Consider the following 20,448-nt stretch of genomic DNA (forward strand, 5'->3'; position numbering starts at 1 on the left):
CCACAGACGTCCGACGCTTCTTCTCACCTGCCCGGGTTGCATCCCATAATCCCCGTCCAAATGCCAAAGACCGTTGAAACGGTCGATCTGTCCCGCACCTCAGGTTTCTATTATGGACCGGCCACGATCTCGAGCGGAAAGATCCTGCACATCTCTAGAAATGATTTCCGGTTGACCTATAACGTCAAGAATCCCCGTTGCCAAATCAACTTAGGATAGCATGATATACATGTTGTGTTCTCGACATGTATCGACCCAGCTATGATACGTCACTCGCCCGTCTCTCCGATCGGCTATTTCCAGCTGTCGCCTCCAAACCTCCTCCATGCATTGTTTGATTGTTCGGAATCTGAGAAAACCCGTCAATGTTAGGGCTTCATCCATCCAGCGATGAAGATAGTCCCGATCCTGGGGGGTAATCGCCTCGCAGCCGGCCATAAAGGCCGGCCAGGGAGACCCAGGCCCTTCGAGGTGGAGGGCCTTGCAGGAGGCGGCAAAGTCCTTCAGTGCCTGGACGATTGAGCTCACGTACTGTTGCAGCAGGCGCGGGTTGGATTCTCTGATGCGTCGATAGAAGAATATCACTAGGCCCAGATTCAATGCATGGACCATGTAGGCCCTCGGATGCTCCACACTGCCTTCGAGATTGGGTCCGTGAGGCCCCAAGGGCGGGGGCGGATCATGAAGCGAGACGAGCTTCCAGATTCTTTCCTCGAGTCGCAGTTTCGCATTCTCTAGCGCATCCATCATTCCTGGGTCCTGCCGGCCCTTGCTGGCCGTGAGTTTGTCGACGAAATTGGCAAGCCGCGTGGTCTGCGAGACAAGACTAAGCCAGGTCTCGGATACTCCGTAGAGTTCCCGGTACATTGGCTGGGCGTCCCCTCTCGACTCTTCAATATGCACGTTATTGAGTATTCCGTCCTGGTCTCTGTGATTCTTCGGCTCGGGATTGTTGGAGCTCACGTCCAGTTGCAAAAAGTCATCCAAGTGGATATCCGGATTGGATCGGAAGGGGTTTGAGCGGGCGTGCGACTCTTCGGCGGGCCGTGCTGTCAAACTGGGGTCCTTGTTATAGTCCCGTAGGACGAACGTGCTTTCTCCCAGGATCCGGTTCCATGTATATACGTGGTGTAGTAATCGTGCCTTGCGCGAGAAGGCGCGCTTGGTTAGGCCCCGAAGACGTAACAGGCGCTCGGAATCGAGCAAGTATGCTCTGGCCTCTTCTTGGCAGTTCGAGAGAATCTGAGACGACCGGTCAACCATAAGGGCAAGAGAGACGAGGGAAAGAGCCAGGGCCTACCGCAAACGAAAGCATCGCCGACAGGGCCATCAGTTGTTCCTTGTATTTCGGCGGCGGCACATTGTGAATCTCACTTCGGAGGGACTGTTGCAGATGATCTTTGCCCTTGGCATAGCTCGCCGCACTGATTCCTTCCCAATACTCACTGGACATCGTCCCTTGTTTCCGTACTGCGGCCGCCTTATGCACGGCGGAAATCGCAATCAATGCGAGCAGGTTGGACATGGCAGCATGTGAGATGCGCTCCGTGCCCATAAAGGCGATCCGGCCCAAGGTAATGACCGCCGAATCCACGTTGAGCTTTTCCCATGGCGACATTCCAGAGAGCGGAAAGGAAAAGGAATGGGCAACGACCACATCTCGGTACCGCTTCAGAAGCATCTGGGCGTCCGAGATTAGGATATCTCCCAAGGAGAAACCCGGCCCGGGGGCTTGGACCGAGCCATCGAGTGGCGCGTCCTCATTTCTTTGCTCTTCGCCCTCGGCCACTAATGAGACGGACTGCTCCGGCAATGGATTGAGTAGATCATTGAAATTCAACAATCCTGGCCAGGACATGTCCATTTCCAATAGATCCGGCCAGTGCAGCAATTCCTCTGCGGTTGGCAGACTGCCTAGCGAGCCCGCCAACAGGGGGGGCGGAATCTCCAACGATTGAGTTTGGTCCCGATTACTGTTACTACTACTATTACGGGCTTCTTCCTGACTCCCAGAGCTCAGGGCAACGGGGTCATTCGGCAGACTCAACACCCCAAACGGCCCAATGAAGTTGCTCTGGCCCGGGTGGAGCGCGGTCTGCCAGGACTCGTCCTCGATCTGCTGCAGACTGTTGTCAACCGAAGCCATATGGAGACTAGAGAGGAGGCTGATACTGGTGGCTACACGGTCCTGCTCCCGGTACAAATAGCGTCGTCGGACGGCCGTAGTGGTGGTGGTAGTGGTGCTGGGGCCGTGGTGGGCGCGGGTGTCGCCCTGAAAGGAGAGTCCCGAGGTCGACGTCCATGTCAGCTGAGCGTTGGACCTCTCGCATAACGCGCCGATTGCCTTGCACGCCGAGCAGGTTGGCCGAGCCAAGTCGCACTTGATATGCCGTCGCCGGCATGCATTGCACACTCCCACCGCGTGCCGACGGCGGGACCGCATTTCCCTCTTCAACCCTGGCTGGGGACTCATTCTCGCGACACAGGCATGCAAATTTCGCAGACAAACACAAAGCTTGAGTGGTATGTAGACACAGGGGGAGATTACGGTATGCGGAAGCTGGCAGATAGATAGATATACGGGAGATGCGGGAAATGCGGGAATGGCTGCCTGCTGATTATAGCTCCGTCGAGTCGCGGAATCACCTTCCTGAGATGGGACGGGACGTCTTCCACGGAATGACAACTGGCTTCCATCATTGGCGGATCGGTTATCGGCCGGTGGCTTCCCCATGGCATCTGGCAGATACCTAGGATATCTTCGGGCTTGTCAATATTTGTATAGCTTACCTTAATTTTGAATGGAATATTTGTTATAATAAGATTGCAGTACTAAGAACAGCTCAACGAGTTGGAGAGTGCACTGGCGGTCCTAAGTTGCTTACCAAATATGTTACTAGCTTAGTCATTATTGTATCATCATAAGCCACATTTCAAGGTGCCATTTTAAGGCAGCATCAGCGGTCACGGGACGGCACGCGTCTTTCCGCCCGCGCCTTCCGCCTTCGCGTTCCTTCCTTCTCCTTCGCATCCTCGTCTTCGTCCTCCTCGTCTTCTTCTTCTTCATCTTCAACATCATCTCCCATCTCCCATCCCCCCATCCCCCCATCCTTCATTCTCCATCTTCTTGCTGTTCTCGAAGCCAGTCCTGCCATTCCTGTATTTTTATAGGACTCTCTGTTTTCTCTCGTGGATCTCGGATTGGGCATGTACTCGTGACCAGACCGCATCTCTCCTTCCTCCTTCCTTGGTATTTGCTCTGTCGTCCTCGAATCCAGTCCTGCCATTCCTGTGTTCTCATAGGGCTCTCTGTTTTCACTCGTTGATCTCAGATTGGGTATGTACTCGTGACCAGGCTCAGAAGCTCATACACTCTCATTCTTCCATTTCTCCCCTCCGATTCATCTATTCCATTTCTTCCCCCCGCGCTCCCCCCCCCTCCTATTGCGAGTCAGGGCTGCTCCACGTCGCTCAAAGCCTGGGTGGGTGGGCTACTCGATTTTTCGAGGGTTATCGTTTAAGAAGGGCAGAATGACGACTACCACTTCACAGAATCGACCATTGGTCTCAAAAGTCCTTGTCCACGCACCCGACTGTGATGTTTTCTGTGTCGCTCGCCTTCGTATCGTCCATGGCCGAACTGTTGCGGATGGTCAAACTGCCAACCAAGCATCTATCTTGCTTTCGATCACAACAACTCTCGCTAACTCGATCAGCATCGCTAACTCGAGCAGCAGATCCCAGGTCCTGACTCTGAATATCCCTCCTGAACGAGTCGGAAAGTGCGGTTTTGCTCGCAGAAGCAACAACTCACTCTGTCCAGATCGTCTCCTTTCCTCGCTCCCGGCGCCTGTTACAAAAGTTTCGGCCGTCTCAACACTGAGTCTTAGCCTCGACACGGTCGGCATAGTTCTTAGTCCATCTGGCATGGACTTTCTCAAACCAGCCGTACCTGGAGACTTGGAGTTTCACTCATTTGCCAAAATTTGTCAATCCAAATTCCTCCGTCTACACTTCACCGGACGACAATTTGTCAATAGCGAGCTTGATAAGCTACATGATTTCTCCTATGCCCTGCGTCAAAGAAGTCTTCAAGCAGTGCCTTTGAACACCGCTCGCCACGGAGTCTGCCAGAAAGATTGGCGTGTCTTTGTTCTGTCACCCGATCCACCCCCATATTGCCAGGAGTCCGTCTCCGAGCAGGTGGATCTCCCCGTATATAAAGAAGTGCTAGGAAAACGGCGCAGAGGTATCTACTCATCATACCATAGCGCCTTGTGTAATAGTTAGTAATAGTATCTAGACCCACGGTCAATATCACCCAACACTGAAGAACGAAAAAAATTGCTCCTTCTATCCCCTGAACCGATAGGCTCTCCAACTGAAGTTCCGACTGATATTGCGACTGAAGTCAACACGCCGAGTACACGGGCTCCGTCCCGATCACCGTCCTCGATCCATCGGACTCACTTTCAGCGTGCTTCCTCCCGCGGCCAAACAGAGTCTCAGAGACTCGCGCATCTTGAACACGAGCTCCGTGGTGTTTCTGATGACCTGATCCGTAGACTGTTAATTCGTTCCGGCCGCGAACATCTGCTAGCCATACCGGAAGACGTCGACCGCCGTCTGGCACGCGAGCTCGAGCCTGTAGGCAGCTCTCTCGAGGCCGACATGGTGATGATTGGGCGCCGGCTCGAACGATACATCGATAAGACAGTTGAGCGCCGGCTCGCGCATTACGTCGACTGCGCCGTAGCCGAATGTCGCGATCAGCTCTACGACGTATGCACCCAGAAAGAAGCACAATTCGAAGAAGAGATCGACACTGGTAACATCGAGGTACGCAACACGGCGAATGACTGTATGAAAGAAATGGAGGAGCAGGTGCAAGGATACATGGTTCAAATGGAAGAACAAGCACAACGGTGCATGAAGGATATTGAGGGCCGGGGAGTCGAGATCGCGATCGACATCGAATCCGATATCTCTGCAAAGAGAAAACTTTCGCCACGGTCGAGTGCTTCTGCACAGCCTTCACTTGATGGGAAGTCCAGCACACGTCATGGGTTGCGTGCCTGTATTAGGCGCAGTTCTGTTTGAAGCAGTATGTCGGCGTTCCGGAGTACACCGGCCACGTGATCCAAAGGCCTTTACCTTTTGTTTACACGCAGAGAACTCCGATAGTGAAACAACCTAAGAACCACAGAAAAATCAAGAAATCGTTCTATATTGCCTACCCCTGAGTGCCTAAAATCGCTCACAGGTTATGAGCCCGGAGCCTCTTGGGCTCTGGGACAAGCCCATATACGTGTCATCACCTTCCTTATCTGTCAAACTTGATGCTTTTTGTGACCACCATTAAGAGGTCCGATATTGCCAAGCCGACGTGTCTCCACCAAACGATCCACACTTTTCTTCCTCGTATTCTATAAAGCTGCGGCCACAAGGGCAGCCGCCGCAGCACCTCCCAAGATCACAGTCGAATCATAGGTAAGGAGTGCCGCAGCTCCAGTGCTCTGGGTCGTGCTATTGTGAGTGGTCGTGGAGGCGGTGGCAGCAACCGATTTGTCGCTAATTGCAGGGTCCGTGCCGGTAGCGGAGGCACTGGTAGTGGTGGCGGTAGCCGTTCCCGTAGCTAGTACACTCGCAGGGGAGGTGGCATCTCCAGCACCACCGGTAAGCGTGCCCGCCGTGATTGTCACGGGCACAAAGCAGCAGAGGTCATCAGTCCCCATGGTCGTGGTATACGTCCCCGGGTAATCCGCCCCGGTGCCCGAAATCATCTCCGTGCAGACCCCGTAAGTAATTCCTTGCACAGAACAAGCCATGGACATATAGCTGAACGGTGCAAGTTAGCACATGATCCTCGCAAGACTGCTGAAAAGGGAGGACGAAGGCCACATACATATCATCTGCTGGCTCTCCCATGAGATAGCTGGTGGTTTGAGGACCAGCGATAATCGTCATCCCGGCCCCCATGCCGCAGTCATCATCACCATCATCACCATCATCATCATCATCACTGATACCAGTTGCGGTCGGACAGTTGACAAAGAAGGTAGTAGCAGTTGCAGCCTATCCTGTCTGTCAGTCTGCGGCGCATCAAGTCAGCGCCCGCGACGGTAGTCAGCACCTACCACGCCCATGACTGAGCCCGCCAATGACTCGGCGTCCGTATCCGGGATGAAAAGGGTGGTGGTGACAATGTTCTCGGCGGCGACAAGGGTGGCGGCCGCCAGACACAGGACCAACTTAACGTGCATTCTAACTGCAGGATAAACAAACCACTCGGTGTAGCGATAAAGAAGGATGCTTTGGAGGAACCAACAAAGGTTTCTCAGCAGAAAGAAAGGAGGAGGAGCTCTCGGCTGGACCCTCGGCTGGAGCAAACTATCAGGTACCATAAGCTGAGGCCTTGCCAAGAGAGGCTAGTCTGGCCGAACCCCTGCTTGGCAAATCTCCTTTGGGGCTTAGATCTTGGGTCACTATGTCGAATCGTGTCAAGTTACATGGGGACTAGTTGCAGCTTCAGGTGGGCCCAATTTCTTTCCAGTACGTAGTGTGTGAGTCTTCCCTTGTCCCTCCGGTTCCTAAAACTACTGCTTACTCATCTAGGAAAAGAAAGGCAGAATAGAGCGGCTGTCCATCGACCGAATGCATCTTAGGAGACTGGAGCTTGCGAAGTTGCATCAGGCACTCGGCAGTCTGGCGTTCAGAGGTCCAGCCACATGCGGTGCAGGGATTTGGGATACTCGTCTTGGGGATGGAGCGGTCAGGGGACAGAAGTTTGGTCCAAGTTTGACCCGTATTAGCAGGTATTTGAGTGTGTAACACGCCTTCGGCGGCCCTTAGTTAGTTCCATAGAGATAGCCTGAATCCATCCATCTTCACGCTTCCTCAATAAGGCTTAGAAGCAAGGGGATCTTGTGCACGTGATTTGTTAGTCGGGCGGCTCCACGGCGGATAGATATATCCGCTTTTCCGGCAAGGTCAGGGTCTAGATTAGATAGATCCGGGGACTTCAGATGAGTGAGTGTCAGCTTGACAGGGGTGAAGACAAAAGCAGCAACGAAGCTAAACTTGAGAAAAAAAATAGTCCGTAGGTGAAGCGCAACTGAAAACAGGAGTGGGAGAGTCCTGGATATGGACAGCATTTATTAAAATTTGGAACAAAGCACCCGCCCCGCTTATCTTTCAGCCCTGATCCGGAAGTACTATGTTCCGAACGCGACTTGACTGTAGTATCATTGTACCCGCTGACAGCTTGTCGATAACACGTGACTCTGCTACCCCTCAAGTATAAACAGACCCTCCTTGAACGTATTTGGATCTCTTAAGCCACTCATGGCAGCTGGAGTCACTCCACCAGAGGGGATCCTTGGGCCTCCTCAACCTATTATGTATCAGAAACCATTGTCTACACGTGCGTGAAGCGTGATGAACCTTTTGTAACTCCATCTCGAAGGACAATTACAGACGCCACATGATGAGAGCCGATCAAGGTAGGGCTTTGGCGAATGTGATATTTGAGCGAATGGCGGCAAAAGCATAAAACAATCGCTTAGTATATCTGACGTTGGACGGATTCCATGGTAAAATCGATGCTTCGGCTGCTCTGCTGCAAGCGGAGCCAGTGCTTACGGGGAGCGGCCCGTGGATCGAGTTACATGGTCTACATCAAGCTGCGAAAACGCTTTTGCTATATCCGGTCGAAAGTCGGACAAAAGACAGGCAATGGGAAAGCAAGGCGTGTCTAAGCAAGGCTACATATTTCGCCGATTCAACAGTAAGCACTAGAAACCACACTAACGCTCAAACTACAGTGGCCCTAGTCGGGATCGAGGCGCAGCACAGCGAACCAGAAATCCCCGCAACATAAGCAACACAAGCAACACAGGACATGCCAGATCTGATCTATCTGTAGGCAGGTCCAGTCGTACCCCACTGGAGCATATCGTTCAGTCGCTCTGGTTTCTGTTTCGCAATTTGGCCAGTACCGTCGTAGTGACGTGGCCTCGAAGAAACTCTTGTGGCATGCGGCGGTTTAATAAAAACTAACCAGTTCTTGGGCGGCGGATTATTGCCTAAATGTGTGCATTTTCGATCCCTGTGAAGACTCTCCTAGGTAATGTGAATGCTGGTCCACTGTCGGACTACAGATGGTCATGTGACCTTGACTCCAAAATCAGGGATATAGCTTCTTCGCACCTTCTCCTCCTCCAACAGCTGTTGATGTTCTTTTCCCTTTCCTTGAATCTACAGATACATCCTCCATCACCTCTAAAAGGGCCTGGCCCTCGTTTCGATTTTGTATTCCACCATCGTTCACCTCGTCATGCATCCAACAACTTCCGCCGTACTTATAGGGTTTCTCCTCCTGATTAGCGTGTACTTCGTCACACGCCGGCCAAAATCATCATCTTCTTCTTTGCCCTTACCGCCAGGGCCCAAGCCACTGCCTCTGATAGGCAATGTCCATCAAGCTCCCAAGTCCCATGGATGGAGGACCTATCGCCAATGGAATGAGCAGTATGGACCCATCGTTCACCTCAACATGCTTGGACAACCGCTCATCATTTTGTCGACCTCGGAAGTAGCCCATGACCTGCTCGCAAAGCGTGGAGCGATTTTTTCCGACCGACCTCGACTGTTTCTGGCGACGGAGCTAGCATTAAAGGGGCTCAACATCCTCATGATGAACTACACCGATCAATTCCGGCATCATCAGCGGCTCCAGGTGTCCGTGCTGAACGCGACTCCAGCAGCCGCATACCTCCCCATCCAAACACTGGAATCACAGCAGTTGCTGTACGATCTCTTGCAAACAAGCGCGAGTACAGGAATCGATGTCCAAGGGGCGTTCCAGCGGACCACAGCGAGTATCATCCACACCTTACTGTACGGCTTCCGGATCCAGGATCCCAACGACCCCGTCCTTCGTAGCGTGGTCAAGCTCAACGAGGAGTTCTCCGAGTTCATTCAGGTGGGCGCGCATATTGTCGACCAGTTCCCGGTGCTGAACCACCTACCGGGCTTTCTGGCGCCCTGGAAGGCGAAAGCGGAAAATCACTACCGCACCAAGTATGCCCTGCGTCTCAGCAACTTCCGGCGGGCGCTGGAAGACTCGGACTCCTGGAACATCTCCAAGCATCTAAAGGAGACCGTGGAAAAGGATGATGATCGTGACATGCCGCTGGACGAGCTCGCCTTCGAGCTGGGAACGATGATCGACGCAGCGCTCGACGGCACGACCGACAGCCTGGTGTGGTTTGTGGTGGCGTGTATAACCCAAAACCAGGGCTTCATCGCCCGCGCCCGCGCCGAACTCGACGCCGTGGTCGGCCAGGACCGGCTGCCGCGGCCCGACGACAAGCCCAACCTGCCGTACATCACCGCGATCGTCGAGGAAGTGCTCCGGTGGCGGCCGGCCGGCCCGGAGGGCGCGCCGCACCTCAACCGCGAGGAGACGACCTACCACGGCTACCGCATCCCCAAGGGCTCGGTGGTCGTGGCCAACATCTGGACGATCGCCCGCGAGGAGGCCGTGTTCGGCCCCAACACCGACGGCTTTATTCCGGAACGCTGGCTAGATGACCACGGAGCATTACGCTCCTCTCTTCCGGCGCCCGCGTTCGGGTATGGACGACGGACCTGCCCCGGGCGGTACTTCGCGCGCAATGTCCTCTGGATCGTGGTGGCGCGGCTGCTCTGGTCGTTTGATATCAGAGCCGGTGTGTCCGTGGAGACGGGCGAGCCGATCCCCGTCGACCCGGAAGCATGCACCTACGGTCTGGTCATGCGCGCGCTGCCCTTCACGGCGCGATTCATCCCGCGCGGATCGTGGGTGCGTGAGGCGATCGCGCGAGCGGGGGACACTTATGGCACGGATCACACGGCGCTACTTCGGCAGATTGGGGCGGAGTTTTAAAAGCTGTAACTAAAGGGGCCAGTCCTCAGTAACACTGTGTCTTGTCGGGGTGGCCATAAGCACATAGACAGACCATTTACAATCGATTCTCTAATTGAGCTGCCCGTCGTTGGTCGATCCTAGCTCATGCTTAGTCCTGTGTGCAGCTTGAAATGAGTACCAGAGACAGATGCCCCTTGTATTGAGTCTGTGAAAGGGACATAGGAGATAGACGCCATAACATATCCCTTGAACTGATATTGGCATTACGTGGCTAAGTGATCTCGTAATTATCATGGACGTGCCCAGGGCGTTCCCAGCCTATTTCTTCTCGTGTGAACTTTTTTTAGATTCGTAACATTGATGAGACATCTCCAGCCGGCCACATGTGGCACAATGACTCGCTGCGGAAAATCTTGATTTCCCAGCAACATTATACCTAGTGCAATACAATTTGGCTTGTGGCTCTTACATGTGGCAGATATTTTTCTAGCCGTATTTATCGGATTGGTCGGTCAATTGTGCCGCAGAGGTGTCTGAGTGTATTTTCCTTAGTTGTATATGTTACACATTTGGGAAATCTCAGAGAGAGAGGTTGAATTAGGGCTACGCGGGATATCATACAATCTTTTGAGTGCTTATATATTTTCGTAGCGCCAGTCCATCATCACAACCGACCGACAAGAAGGCACTATATTCACTGTGCCCAGCAAGCAGATGCACTACAAAGCTCACTGAGAGCTGTCAGGACGATAACTAATATATATACTCTAGTCCAAGGACACCTCCTGCAAAGGGGTGTGCTCACATCCCTGTAAGCAGGGCTGCTACACGTGGTCTAAGAACAAGGTACGCAGTTTCGATCCGGCTTTCAATAATTGGGGCTGTGGTTTAGTGGTATAATATTCCCTTAGCATGGGAGAGGTCCGGGGTTCGATTCCCCGCAGCTCCATCTTTTTTGGCCTTCTGTCATTGTTGACTGACTCCAGGTGGCATGTTCGACGCGTGGGGATGGCGGATTCTTATCGAGTCGGGCTAGTATCAGCGTCGAGGAATGTTTCTTTTGCTTTTGCTCACTGGGCCTCCGGTTGTGGAAGGTTGGCATGGTAGCTGTGGAGCCTTGCTGGGAAAGCTATACATGATGCGGAGATAGAAGCCCTGGCAAATACAGCGGTCTCTTTTATAGTCACTCCAAGGGGTGCCGTGGCGGAGAATCTCTAATATGTGGTGCTTGCAGTTCCCTGTATGTCCTTGTTGAGCGCTGGGCCTTTTTATGCGGGAGTTCTATGACCTTACTATAGGAGATCATCTCGAAAACACGACAGGCATAGGAGGAGAATGGAGTTCTCGGGAAACCAGGATACAAAGGCTGGGAAGTAGGCCACGAGCCCCCGAACAAAGTCCCTCGTCATATCGAGCAGATTGCAGAAACCGACGACAAAGAAACAGCACCACGAATTGCAGGTCTTGTCGCGACGAGCCACTACCGTAGTAGCCATGCGACAGGTACACTCCCTCCCTAAACATCCGCAATCAACCCCTTCTTCTCCCGCCTCCCCATGAAGCTAAAGTACCAGGTCGGTTCGCCATGCTTGATCCGACAATTCTCATCGTACCGATCCCGCGGCCGCATATACGCCCAATAATCCCGATCCCGATCCCCACCCTTGTGCAGGTTCTTGGTCAGATCCATGCAATCCAGACACAGCCCGTCGAAGTACGCCTCGACGCGCTTCGCGGCGCCGGCCACCACAGCTTTCCAGCCATGTTCGCAGGCGAAACCATCCATCGGCTTTTGGGTCTTGGGGTCCCGGTATTCGCGCATCTTGCTCGCATCGAACCGCTTCATGCGGAAGACCAGATCGTCGATGCTGCAGTGCCGCATGCAGTCCTCAAACGACCAGACGCTGATGCGCTGCAGCTCGCGGAAGAACTCGAAGACGGTGCGCTCGCAGCAGGGGGCGGAGGAGGCTTTTAGGGTCGTCGCGATCCGGTCGAAGAGGCCTTTGTGCGCGATGTTGCGGAGGCGGCCGCGGACGGCGTTTATTTGCTCTGCGGGAGTCTGGGCGTTAGCTCTGATCCCAAAAGGAAGGATGTAACAAGAATGCCCGGTGAGTCTGAGGAAACGGATACGCACGCAGAATCCGGGGCGGCAGATGCATCTGATCGACCTTCGTGGGGTTGCGCTCGGCGATATGCGCCTCACTCCTGTAGACCAGGGACTTGGTCGCCTCGGCGAAGAGGGCCGCATGGTCGGTCGCCCAGCTCGGGAACAGGATCTGGCGGTGGTAGATCCGCTCGTCGCCACGGTAAAAATTGTCGATCTGAGTTACGGCGCGTTTCGCCCACGATGCAAACCAACCCCTAAACTCATTCGGGTTGAGGCCGTACTTGCCGCAGGCGAGCACCAGATGCCAGACGTCCGCGACGGAGATCTCCTTCACGCTCATCGCGCCTAAGGTCGCGTGGAGCTTGCGTAGCAGGATCTCCATGGCGACGATGTGGTCGTCCTGCAGCGTGATCGTGTCACGGCGAGATTCTGTCCAGCGGTGGCAGGCGAGCATATTCCGGAAGTACTGGCATCCTTTGATGAGCGTGGCCCGGTTGACTGCGATGGTCTGCTTTTGGGGGGCTGGGGCTCATTTTCCTCGCTTGTGGATGGCTTTTCGATGATCACGATTTTGAGGTTTGGGAGTTGCGTTGTTGATAAAGAGTAGCCGGGCTAATACTTGATGGCCGAGCGGAGCAGCGTTGGGGAAACAATGTCTGTGGAGGAGACATTAGGGGTGTTCTTGAGGGAAAACCACAAGGTGAAGCAGAAGGGACTGCGATAGATCCACAAGAGCGTGTGATATCAAAGAGCGTGTTCTTTTAAAGAAGAAAAAAGGTAACCCGCACCTAGCTGCATGCTTGTTGTCACTTTCGCCTCTGTTTATTCACTATACACCACCGACTTTCAATTATTCAACCGCTGTCTGCACAGCAGAGATTCGAGATATATTATATGCTCTGATATAAATAGTCTCTGGAGTGTTAAATCATGGGAACTGCTACAGGGGCAATACGCACAGTACAATACAAGCACGCGTTCTGTCCTACCTCACCATCCATCTCACCTCCTTATCAACCACCTCATTTCGTAGAAATAAGACCTCCTCCAGCTGCACTGCACGCCACCATGCCCTCCGACCTCCTCAAACCACTGGCCGTATTGGCCCGCCAGCCGCAATCGCAACGCTGCATCAAAGCCATCAGAAACCTAGGGGATGCATGGCATCGCCTCACCGACGAGCCGCTATCTGAGCTAGATACCAAGCTTCACACTCGTGGAAACCAACTTCGACCTGGTCCCAAAATCCAGAATGCACAGGAAGATCAGTCGTCCCTTTCGAACCCCATAACCGTCGAGATGTCAACTCGCGAACCTCTGACGACGCCGAATGAGGAACCCCCTGTATCAGAGCCATCCCGACACTACCGGATCCTCGCCGACTGGGGCACGGTTTTCATCTGGCGTGATTACGACAACCTGCGGGGTGGGGAAGGCGACTGCATGCTGGAGGCGGAAGAAATTCTCTGCTCTCCCGTCTACCCTCCTTCTGTCTTCGAGCACTACGGCGCGTGGGTGGACCTCTACACCGACAGCTTCGACCGCAGATGCAACAAGACCGGAGACTTCCATGCCTCCACGTTTGCCACCGTCGCGGAAGAGGTGGCCTGGAATGTGGCGAGGTAAATGCTGGCGTGGCGCATTGCCATGGCGCCTGATGTTGGGGAGGATCGAGTTCAGCGCGGGCGTGTCGAAGTATATGATCGAAAAGGGGAATGCGACGAGTGTTACATTGGTGTTTTTTGCAGGATCAGGTTGACCTCTTGGCTAAAGAAGAACCTGTTGCATAGTAGGGGTTTAGGGTTGGATCTTTGAAGCGGGTGACAATCATTGCTATGATATTCTCACGCGGATGTAATGGTAATTCATGATGGCTTGTTCCAGCGAAGGCTCTTGCTTGCACGACGTGGCTTCTTGGGTTATTTGTATTACATGGGATTTCTTTAAGGTGTCAACAGTGACATAACGAATGCTGTAAGGGAAGTTGGACCGGAAGTATACCGGTCCATGACATCACGCAACAACGGGTCAGGTAGAACAGCGAGCCGCAGAATAATGGGCCAATGCTGGACACATCTTATCTCGCATTTCTAGGTTCTCCTGGGCGCCAGGCGCGCGAACAAAAACCAAACTGTAAAAAAGATATGACGTCCTAGGAGAGGATCGAACTCTCAACCTCACGATTAACAGTCGTACGCGCTAACCAATTGCGCCACCAAGACGTGCTTGATGTATGCTAGTCAATTCGTTGCATCTATATTCTTGTTTAAAAGAATTACGCTATAATCCTCCTCGACACAACCAATGATCCCGTAGCCCGCTGTGCGTGCACATTCTACGTGGAATGGAAAACCTCTCCAAAACGCACTTTCTCTATTCTTTGCATTGATACCGATCTATTCCTGAGCCCAAGCATGGACTAACTGACCATGGCTGATAATACATCGATAACATCGACCACATGCTTCAGCCTGACACCCACTTGAAGACCAGATATATATTTCAACCTGTACCCAACCTCCACTTCCCATCGGCTTACTTCAAGCCCACCAAACAAACATCACACCATCGATCATCCCCAGCCTAGTATATCAATATTCCCCACGCTGAAACCCAGCCGCATCCGCTCCAACACCCCTAAAAGCCCTTTCCAACAATAGAATGGAATGAAATCGAACCGAGTATCGCAACCTCGGAGGTCACCGCTCCAAAAACCCCCGACCCCCGATGTGGAGTCCCACCCTATTTTCCCGCCCACGAATCACCATCTGCCCCCCAGCCCCACTCCATATCTCGCTGCCCTTAAAAATCCCTAAATGTCTACGAAGGATTACGTGGATCCCTACCTAGTCACACCCAGGCGGGAGTGGTTCCTGCCGATCAGTGGTGAGGGTTACGCAGTGGAGGACCTCCGTTATGTTTCTGATTCTGTTGGGGCTGGGCCTACTGAATGGCAATCGCAGACTGTAATTCTTTTCTTTTCCCCTGCTGGCCGGAAGAGGTGCTTGTATTCGAGGAGGGGGTCAGACCCTGATTGGGCCTGGAGCATTTTTTGGGGTTTCAGGGTTTCATGGGAACCTAATCGAATCGAGATGGCTGGGTAGGATATGGAGGTTCTTGGCAGTGACGTGTGCTCCGCGTTTCTTCGGGGGAATTACGGAAAGCCAAGATAGGTCTCGGTGCGAGAGGGGCGATATTTGATGGTTGGGAGTTGATGGGGGATGGGTCATGCTTGGCATTTAGTCTCGAGAGGTCTATTACACGGTGGGATGATGGTGCGCAACGTTCTTGGGGTATTTGTTGCGGATTCTCTAGAATGCGAGGCTGATATTTCAGATGTGAATACAGTCAGATGGTACAGATAAGAGTGATTGGTGGCTAAAGTCTAAAGCTAATACTAGGATACAGGATGGCGAGAAGCGAAAGGGCTCTTATCATCTGTCACAGAGACTAAAGTGACGAGGTCACGGCAAGGCCAGCTTAGTAGACGGGAAGCTTGAAGGCGGGGAACTCGTAGGTCCACGAGTCGATGGACTTCTGGTCGTGGACGCAGGAGAAGCTGCTGTTGCTGGACCAGAGCGGGCGGGTGGGCCACTGGCAGAGCATCTGGGTCTCGCCGGCGTAGGAGCCAGAGGAGACGGTGGCGTTGAGACGGGAGGGCTTGACGCCGTTCTCGACCCAGTTGATCATGATCTCCATGTTGTCCTCGGGGTAGGGGCCGGGCTGGAGGGAGTTGGTGCCGCAGTGGGCGGCGCCGGGAACCAGGTAGAACTGGTACCAGTCGGCCATCTTCTGGAGCGACTCCTGGTAGCTGAGGTCGCCGTACATGATGGAGCGGACGGCCTGCCAGTAGTGCACGGAGGAGGCGGCGGGGATCGACGGGTCGGACTCGCCGTGGTAGTGCAGCAGCTTGCCGCCGGAGGACTCGAACTCGGTCAGGTCGGGGATCGTCGTCTGCAGGCTGTCGATGTAGCGGATCATGCCCGTGTTCATCCAGCCGACCAGCGTGTCGTAGGTGACGTTGTCGAGGTTCGACAGGTTGTCGATGTTGAGGAGCTGCACGAACTTTGTCACGTACTCGCCGCCGGTGGAGGGGATGTCGAGCTCCCACGCGCCGGTGTCGGAGTTGTACTCGGTCGTCGCGTCCGACAGCTCAGAGCCGATCTGCCACGACAGGTAGGCGCGCTCGCCCTGGCTGTTGTGCAGGCCGTCGTAGATCGCCTGGGCGAGCTTAACGCCCTCCGCGGTCACAGTGCCGTTCTGAGCGGGCTGGTAGCTGGTTGAGCTGCCTTCGGCGCGCTTGCTGAAGCCGAAGCCCAGGGAGGTGTAGTTCTGCTCAGCGCAGTAGTAAGACTCGCCGATGACGGAGGTTAGGTTAAAGTTTAGCATGCAGAGGTCGGTACGGGAGATAACACCGTCGGTACGGCCGTCCAGAGGGTCGCAGGCCTCGATGGTGGCGTTGACGATCTTGTCGAGCATGCACGGCTCGGGGTAGTAGTCCATGGTGTGCTCGACGGCCGAGGAGAAAACGTGGTGGACCTGTTGTTGAGCGAAACGGAAGGCTTTTGTGAACAAGTTAGGGATTGACGCGGTCAGAATGTAGATGTCTGTAAGGGTCTGGCTTACCGGGAGCTCCAGTGATGGCACCATCATATTCGGATCCCCAGCGTTGAACCTGGCTCATACCCTCACGACCACCGTCGGAGCAACCCTCGTAGTAAGTGTAGATCTTCTTGCCGCTGTCCAGACCATAGAAACCCCGAGCAAGGGGCTTAGCAATCTGGGTCATTTCACCCAAGGCCTGGTAGCCGAACATGTAGGTGGCATCCCAGTTGATGGAGCCGTTGCCGTACAGCACAACCTCATCGTAGCTGTAGGAGAAAGCGTCGTAGCCGGCATCAGTGGCACCTTCATCATGTTAGAAAATGCCTTAGTAACCAGGATTGCTGTTCATGACGACTCACCCGATGCAGCGCCATACTCGAGACCGCCAGTCGCGTCGCTGGAGAGCGAGAAGCCACCACCTCCAGCAACGTAGAAGCGGTTCTTGAATTCAGACGGGCTGGGGAAGGCGTACTTAAGGACGACCTTGTCGCCCTTGCCGGTGTGGGTGTAAGCGACAGTCACGTTACAGTAGGTGTAGCTGTCCGCTCGCTTCATGCCGCCGCCCATGCCACCGCTGGAGGTGGTGACACCCGCGGTGACAGACGAGGGGATCATGTTGATGCCCAGAAGGGTGCCATTGGACGGCAGAGCAGACTGAACGTTGGACACAGTACACAGATCAGAGAGCGAAGTGGCATTGGCCGTTGCGGCTGCCAGAGCAGCAACAGCTGCACGGGAATACTTGCCCATGGTAGGAGCTGAAATGACCGGATTGGTTGGTAGACTCAAGAAAAGAATGAATGAGGCTGGATGATGAAAAGATCGACTCGAGGAGGCAATGGCTTCTATTTAAGCAAATGCAGTCTCAAGTATGAGGCACTGCATGATCGAAGAGCATCCATGGATAGTCGACCCATAATTGGAACGGAGGCGGAAAGCATGTTTGGGCCCACTTGTGTTTGACGTCCCTGCCCGGTTCCCTTCATCCCTCGTCACCCGCTTGCGTGGCCCTCCCCAGCACTTAGGGTCAAAGGGTTCCCTGATAAAACTGATGTTAAGTCTGCTGTTGCTTCAGCCTTAGTCCACTGCCAAGTGAACGGCACCTCTAGCGTAATTGCAGTGATGGAGAGTGCCAGAGTAATTTCGCACTTTTTGCCTTCTGGCCTTGCGGTCTTGAGATGTGACCCAACAGTCTGGAAGTACAATACGATTCCAGATATAGAAATGATAGAAATTAGGCCAGTCAACTGTGTGTTCAATGTTTCTGGAATCAATTCTGCATCAAGCCCTCGAAGCCACTCCCAAATTCGATGGTGTTTTGTGAGGATGCTAGGGCGGGAATAAGCTTATCCGCACGCCCCACTGATAACCGATCTGGGATGCTTGGCACACGCTTGGCGCTGGATTAGGGTCTTCCGAGCCAATTTGGTATGCCAGGTGCCCTTACAAGTGTCTTCATCCTGCAACCTAGTTGCCCACCGGGCTGAGTACTGTTTTTGTGGCGAGATCCCTTGCCCCCCGGCAAGGATTGAGGAGTGTAAACCTTGAGCGCCATCTGGAAGATCCAGGTGACAATGCTACCCCACGTTCTGCTATACAAGTGGAATCCCCAGCTCGGATGTCAAAATCTTCATTCTCATTGCCATAAGAGAATCACGGAGAGCCCAGCCGCCGGCTTTCAGGTAATCAGTACTAAGCTTTCCCACGCTGCGAGTCAATCTCGCTTATGCATGCAGAGTAAGTGGCTTCGTCAGCTCTGCTATAGTCCACCCAACTGATGGGTGTGTATGAGTTCTGTCTCATCTATCTGAGGGGTAGGCTTGTGCCAGTACTAACCCGTAGATGACGAGCTATAACGTTAGTCTGCCTCTTAGACTCATTGAGTCTTGGCTAGCTGGTTTTTAAAAAAAGTGAGTAGCGCTGCTCTCGCCGACACGAGGATATGAACATGGGCACCGTGTGAGCCTGCCAAGCTGCTAAGATACGCAGCTGGGAAGATCATCATCTCAACATTATGCAGAAGATAATCTTAACGTTCGAAATAGAGTGTGCGGATTCCTCTTTAGGGGGTCCTTTGCCCGGAGATCCACCGGGAGAAAGAACCTTGTGCTCCCGTCCGGCTCTAGCGCGCTGTCCTGTATTAACCTGTCTGCCTAAACACCAGGCTCGTCAGAGCATACATCGACACGAGAAACTGATTGTATGGAGGATCAAGAGAGTGTAGACAGCTTTCGGAGTTCGTCATGATGGTTACATGAAAGTCCAGGCGCCATGTCGAGGCTGTTCCACGGCCCTGGTCGTGAAGGTGACGCGTCAGACCGTCAAGGGACATCATTACGCACGTACTGCACTTTTCAAAAACCTTGCGAATAAGGCAGTGGTAAGCTGCAGGCTAGAACAAACGTACCCGGTGTGCCGTCACTCCAATGAGGCCTCAGGTGGGTCGGCCTTGCCGGCGAGGGGTGTCTGATGGAGTTTTCAATCACGTACTCTGGTGGGCTTTCTGGGGATATAGTAGTGTGCAACCATCTTATCTCTAGATGATCGGGCTATTACTCGCAGTATGTCCGTTGAGTGCGGTGAGTGTAAGATTCCCGTGATTGTTGTGTAAGGTTGACTGGCATTGATGGAGCCGGTCGCTATGATGACTCCTCAGAAAACAGCAAGACACGTAGCGGAGAGTACTTGTCCATGTCGCAAACTCATCGAAAACTCTATTGTAAGCCTCAAATAGACGTACCTTCATCTCCGTGCTTTGGGGATGGCTGGAGCAACGGATCTCGGTCCGCCTGGAATTTGACTCATATGGTTTCATGATATGGAACATGTCTAGCAGCACTCGTGAAGCGTCATAAATGCCTCACGTTGGGTGGCCATGGGTCCCTATACGCTGCGATCACTGCCAGTAGCGCCGCCATAGTTTATGCTTTTAATTTTACTGCTCGCTCTGTGAGCCAGCTCGTTCTAATAACAAGGGCAGAATCGTAGAAGCTTCAACCTGAGTACTTTCGACTTTGCACAATCTTGAAGAGTCGAGCTCTTGAATGCCAGCATTCGTCTATCTGCAACATTGTAGACACAGCCTCAACCGGACGAACCCATTCACCTTCTCCACGGCGGTAGATCGTCAAACAAGTTTGACCAGGTTAATCTTTTCCATAGTTTCCATGGTTTCTAGATCCAGGTCATATTCACATCAGTCAGCGGCCGCTCGAAGGTGCCCTGATTGGCTGCATGACATACACCAAGCCTAATATGAATCTAGCGTCAGGGTTCTTGCCGCTGACTAACCGGCAGCTCCCTTCGGTGCCTCGACACCTGATCCTTCGACCGCTATCCAACTTCCTGGTCTGTGATCTGAAGCATACGCGTCCTTTTGTTCCTGAATTCAGCTTTGCAATGGAGGAGAAACTTCCGTTTTGCCACAAGAGGATCAGCGCTGCTATCTGTTCGGGGCTCAAGGTTTCGATCTATCAGTAGGCTCATTCCGAGACATATTGAGCAGGCGATGGGGTTTAGGATCACTGCAGTTGCTCCGTACATTGCAAAGGAGAGTTGGTGAAGACGTATCTCTCAGAATCTCGCTCGCAATGTTGAGAGCTACCTTCAAAGCTACCCAGAATTAGTTGCAGGAGCCTGCTACAGGTTTTTTTCTCCAGCTTCACTGATGTCCACTACAGTGCTGGTGGAGTGTGACCCTGCCTGAGCCGTGAGACACTGCCATATACCTGCTTATCTTCTTTCGTGTCGAAGAGTACAAAAAGCAAACTCGATTTTGTCCGATGACACTCTTATGATCATGTTTCTCATATCTCTATCAATGAAC

The 20,448-nt window shown here is 53.3% G+C and overlaps 7 protein-coding genes and 2 non-coding genes across 9 annotated transcripts; 4 read left to right on the plus strand and 5 right to left on the minus strand.

The window, feature by feature from the left end:
• Window positions 1-210: 210 nt before the first annotated feature.
• BO82DRAFT_272568 (Zn(II)2Cys6 transcription factor) lies at window positions 211-2,473 on the minus strand (the record flags this gene model as incomplete). The annotated part of the gene is made up of 2 exons (XM_025631027.1): window positions 211-1,242; window positions 1,301-2,473. The coding sequence occupies 2 exons, from the start codon at window positions 2,471-2,473 to the stop codon at window positions 211-213; spliced, it is 2,205 nt and encodes a 734-aa protein (XP_025496643.1).
• A 628-nt stretch (window positions 2,474-3,101) lies between these two features.
• Window positions 3,102-5,239, plus strand: BO82DRAFT_325536 (uncharacterized protein). The gene is made up of 2 exons (XM_025632878.1): window positions 3,102-4,249; window positions 4,304-5,239. Exons 1-2 carry the CDS (start codon window positions 3,532-3,534, stop codon window positions 5,098-5,100), a joined length of 1,515 nt encoding a protein of 504 aa, XP_025496644.1. The 5' UTR covers window positions 3,102-3,531; the 3' UTR covers window positions 5,101-5,239.
• Window positions 5,240-5,409: 170 nt separating this feature from the next.
• BO82DRAFT_388595 (uncharacterized protein) lies at window positions 5,410-6,263 on the minus strand (the record flags this gene model as incomplete). The annotated part of the gene is made up of 3 exons (XM_025638396.1): window positions 5,410-5,838; window positions 5,906-6,075; window positions 6,138-6,263. The coding sequence occupies 3 exons, from the start codon at window positions 6,261-6,263 to the stop codon at window positions 5,427-5,429; spliced, it is 708 nt and encodes a 235-aa protein (XP_025496645.1). The 3' UTR covers window positions 5,410-5,426.
• A 2,017-nt stretch (window positions 6,264-8,280) lies between these two features.
• On the plus strand, window positions 8,281-9,968 carry BO82DRAFT_300290 (cytochrome P450). The gene has a single exon (XM_025632052.1). The coding sequence runs from the start codon at window positions 8,336-8,338 to the stop codon at window positions 9,926-9,928; it is 1,593 nt and encodes a 530-aa protein (XP_025496646.1). The 5' UTR covers window positions 8,281-8,335; the 3' UTR covers window positions 9,929-9,968.
• An 819-nt stretch (window positions 9,969-10,787) lies between these two features.
• BO82DRAFT_t24 lies at window positions 10,788-10,859 on the plus strand. The gene has a single exon. It is a non-coding gene; the product is annotated as a tRNA-Ala (tRNA).
• Window positions 10,860-11,426: 567 nt separating this feature from the next.
• Window positions 11,427-12,471, minus strand: BO82DRAFT_397619 (uncharacterized protein; the record flags this gene model as incomplete). Its single annotated transcript, XM_025638958.1, has 2 exons — window positions 11,427-11,959; window positions 12,045-12,471. The coding sequence occupies 2 exons, from the start codon at window positions 12,469-12,471 to the stop codon at window positions 11,427-11,429; spliced, it is 960 nt and encodes a 319-aa protein (XP_025496647.1).
• A 614-nt stretch (window positions 12,472-13,085) lies between these two features.
• BO82DRAFT_360751 (uncharacterized protein) lies at window positions 13,086-13,643 on the plus strand (the record flags this gene model as incomplete). Its single annotated transcript, XM_025636786.1, has 1 exon — window positions 13,086-13,643. One exon carries the CDS (start codon window positions 13,086-13,088, stop codon window positions 13,641-13,643), a length of 558 nt encoding a protein of 185 aa, XP_025496648.1.
• Window positions 13,644-14,165: 522 nt separating this feature from the next.
• BO82DRAFT_t26 lies at window positions 14,166-14,239 on the minus strand. Its single transcript has one exon. It is a non-coding gene; the product is annotated as a tRNA-Asn (tRNA).
• Window positions 14,240-15,430: 1,191 nt separating this feature from the next.
• Window positions 15,431-17,372, minus strand: BO82DRAFT_380095 (putative tannase; the record flags this gene model as incomplete). The annotated part of the gene is made up of 3 exons (XM_025637734.1): window positions 15,431-16,579; window positions 16,644-16,925; window positions 16,982-17,372. The coding sequence occupies 3 exons, from the start codon at window positions 17,370-17,372 to the stop codon at window positions 15,498-15,500; spliced, it is 1,755 nt and encodes a 584-aa protein (XP_025496649.1). The 3' UTR covers window positions 15,431-15,497.
• Between the last annotated feature and the right edge of the window lie 3,076 nt (window positions 17,373-20,448).

This window comes from Aspergillus uvarum (assembly GCF_003184745.1).
Source record: "Aspergillus uvarum CBS 121591 unplaced genomic scaffold BO82scaffold_3, whole genome shotgun sequence".
Classification (NCBI taxonomy): Eukaryota; Fungi; Ascomycota; class Eurotiomycetes; order Eurotiales; family Aspergillaceae; genus Aspergillus; species Aspergillus uvarum.

Bases quoted from the DNA above. Each gene is read 5' to 3' on its own strand.
- BO82DRAFT_325536 (XM_025632878.1), top strand. From the start codon at position 3,532: ATGACGACTACCACTTCACAGAATCGACCATTGGTCTCAAAAGTCCTT. The intron at 4,250-4,303 runs GTATCTACTCAT...AATAGTATCTAG, and splicing joins GCTAGGAAAACGGCGCAGAG to ACCCACGGTCAATATCACCC.
- BO82DRAFT_300290 (XM_025632052.1), top strand. From the start codon at position 8,336: ATGCATCCAACAACTTCCGCCGTACTTATAGGGTTTCTCCTCCTGATT.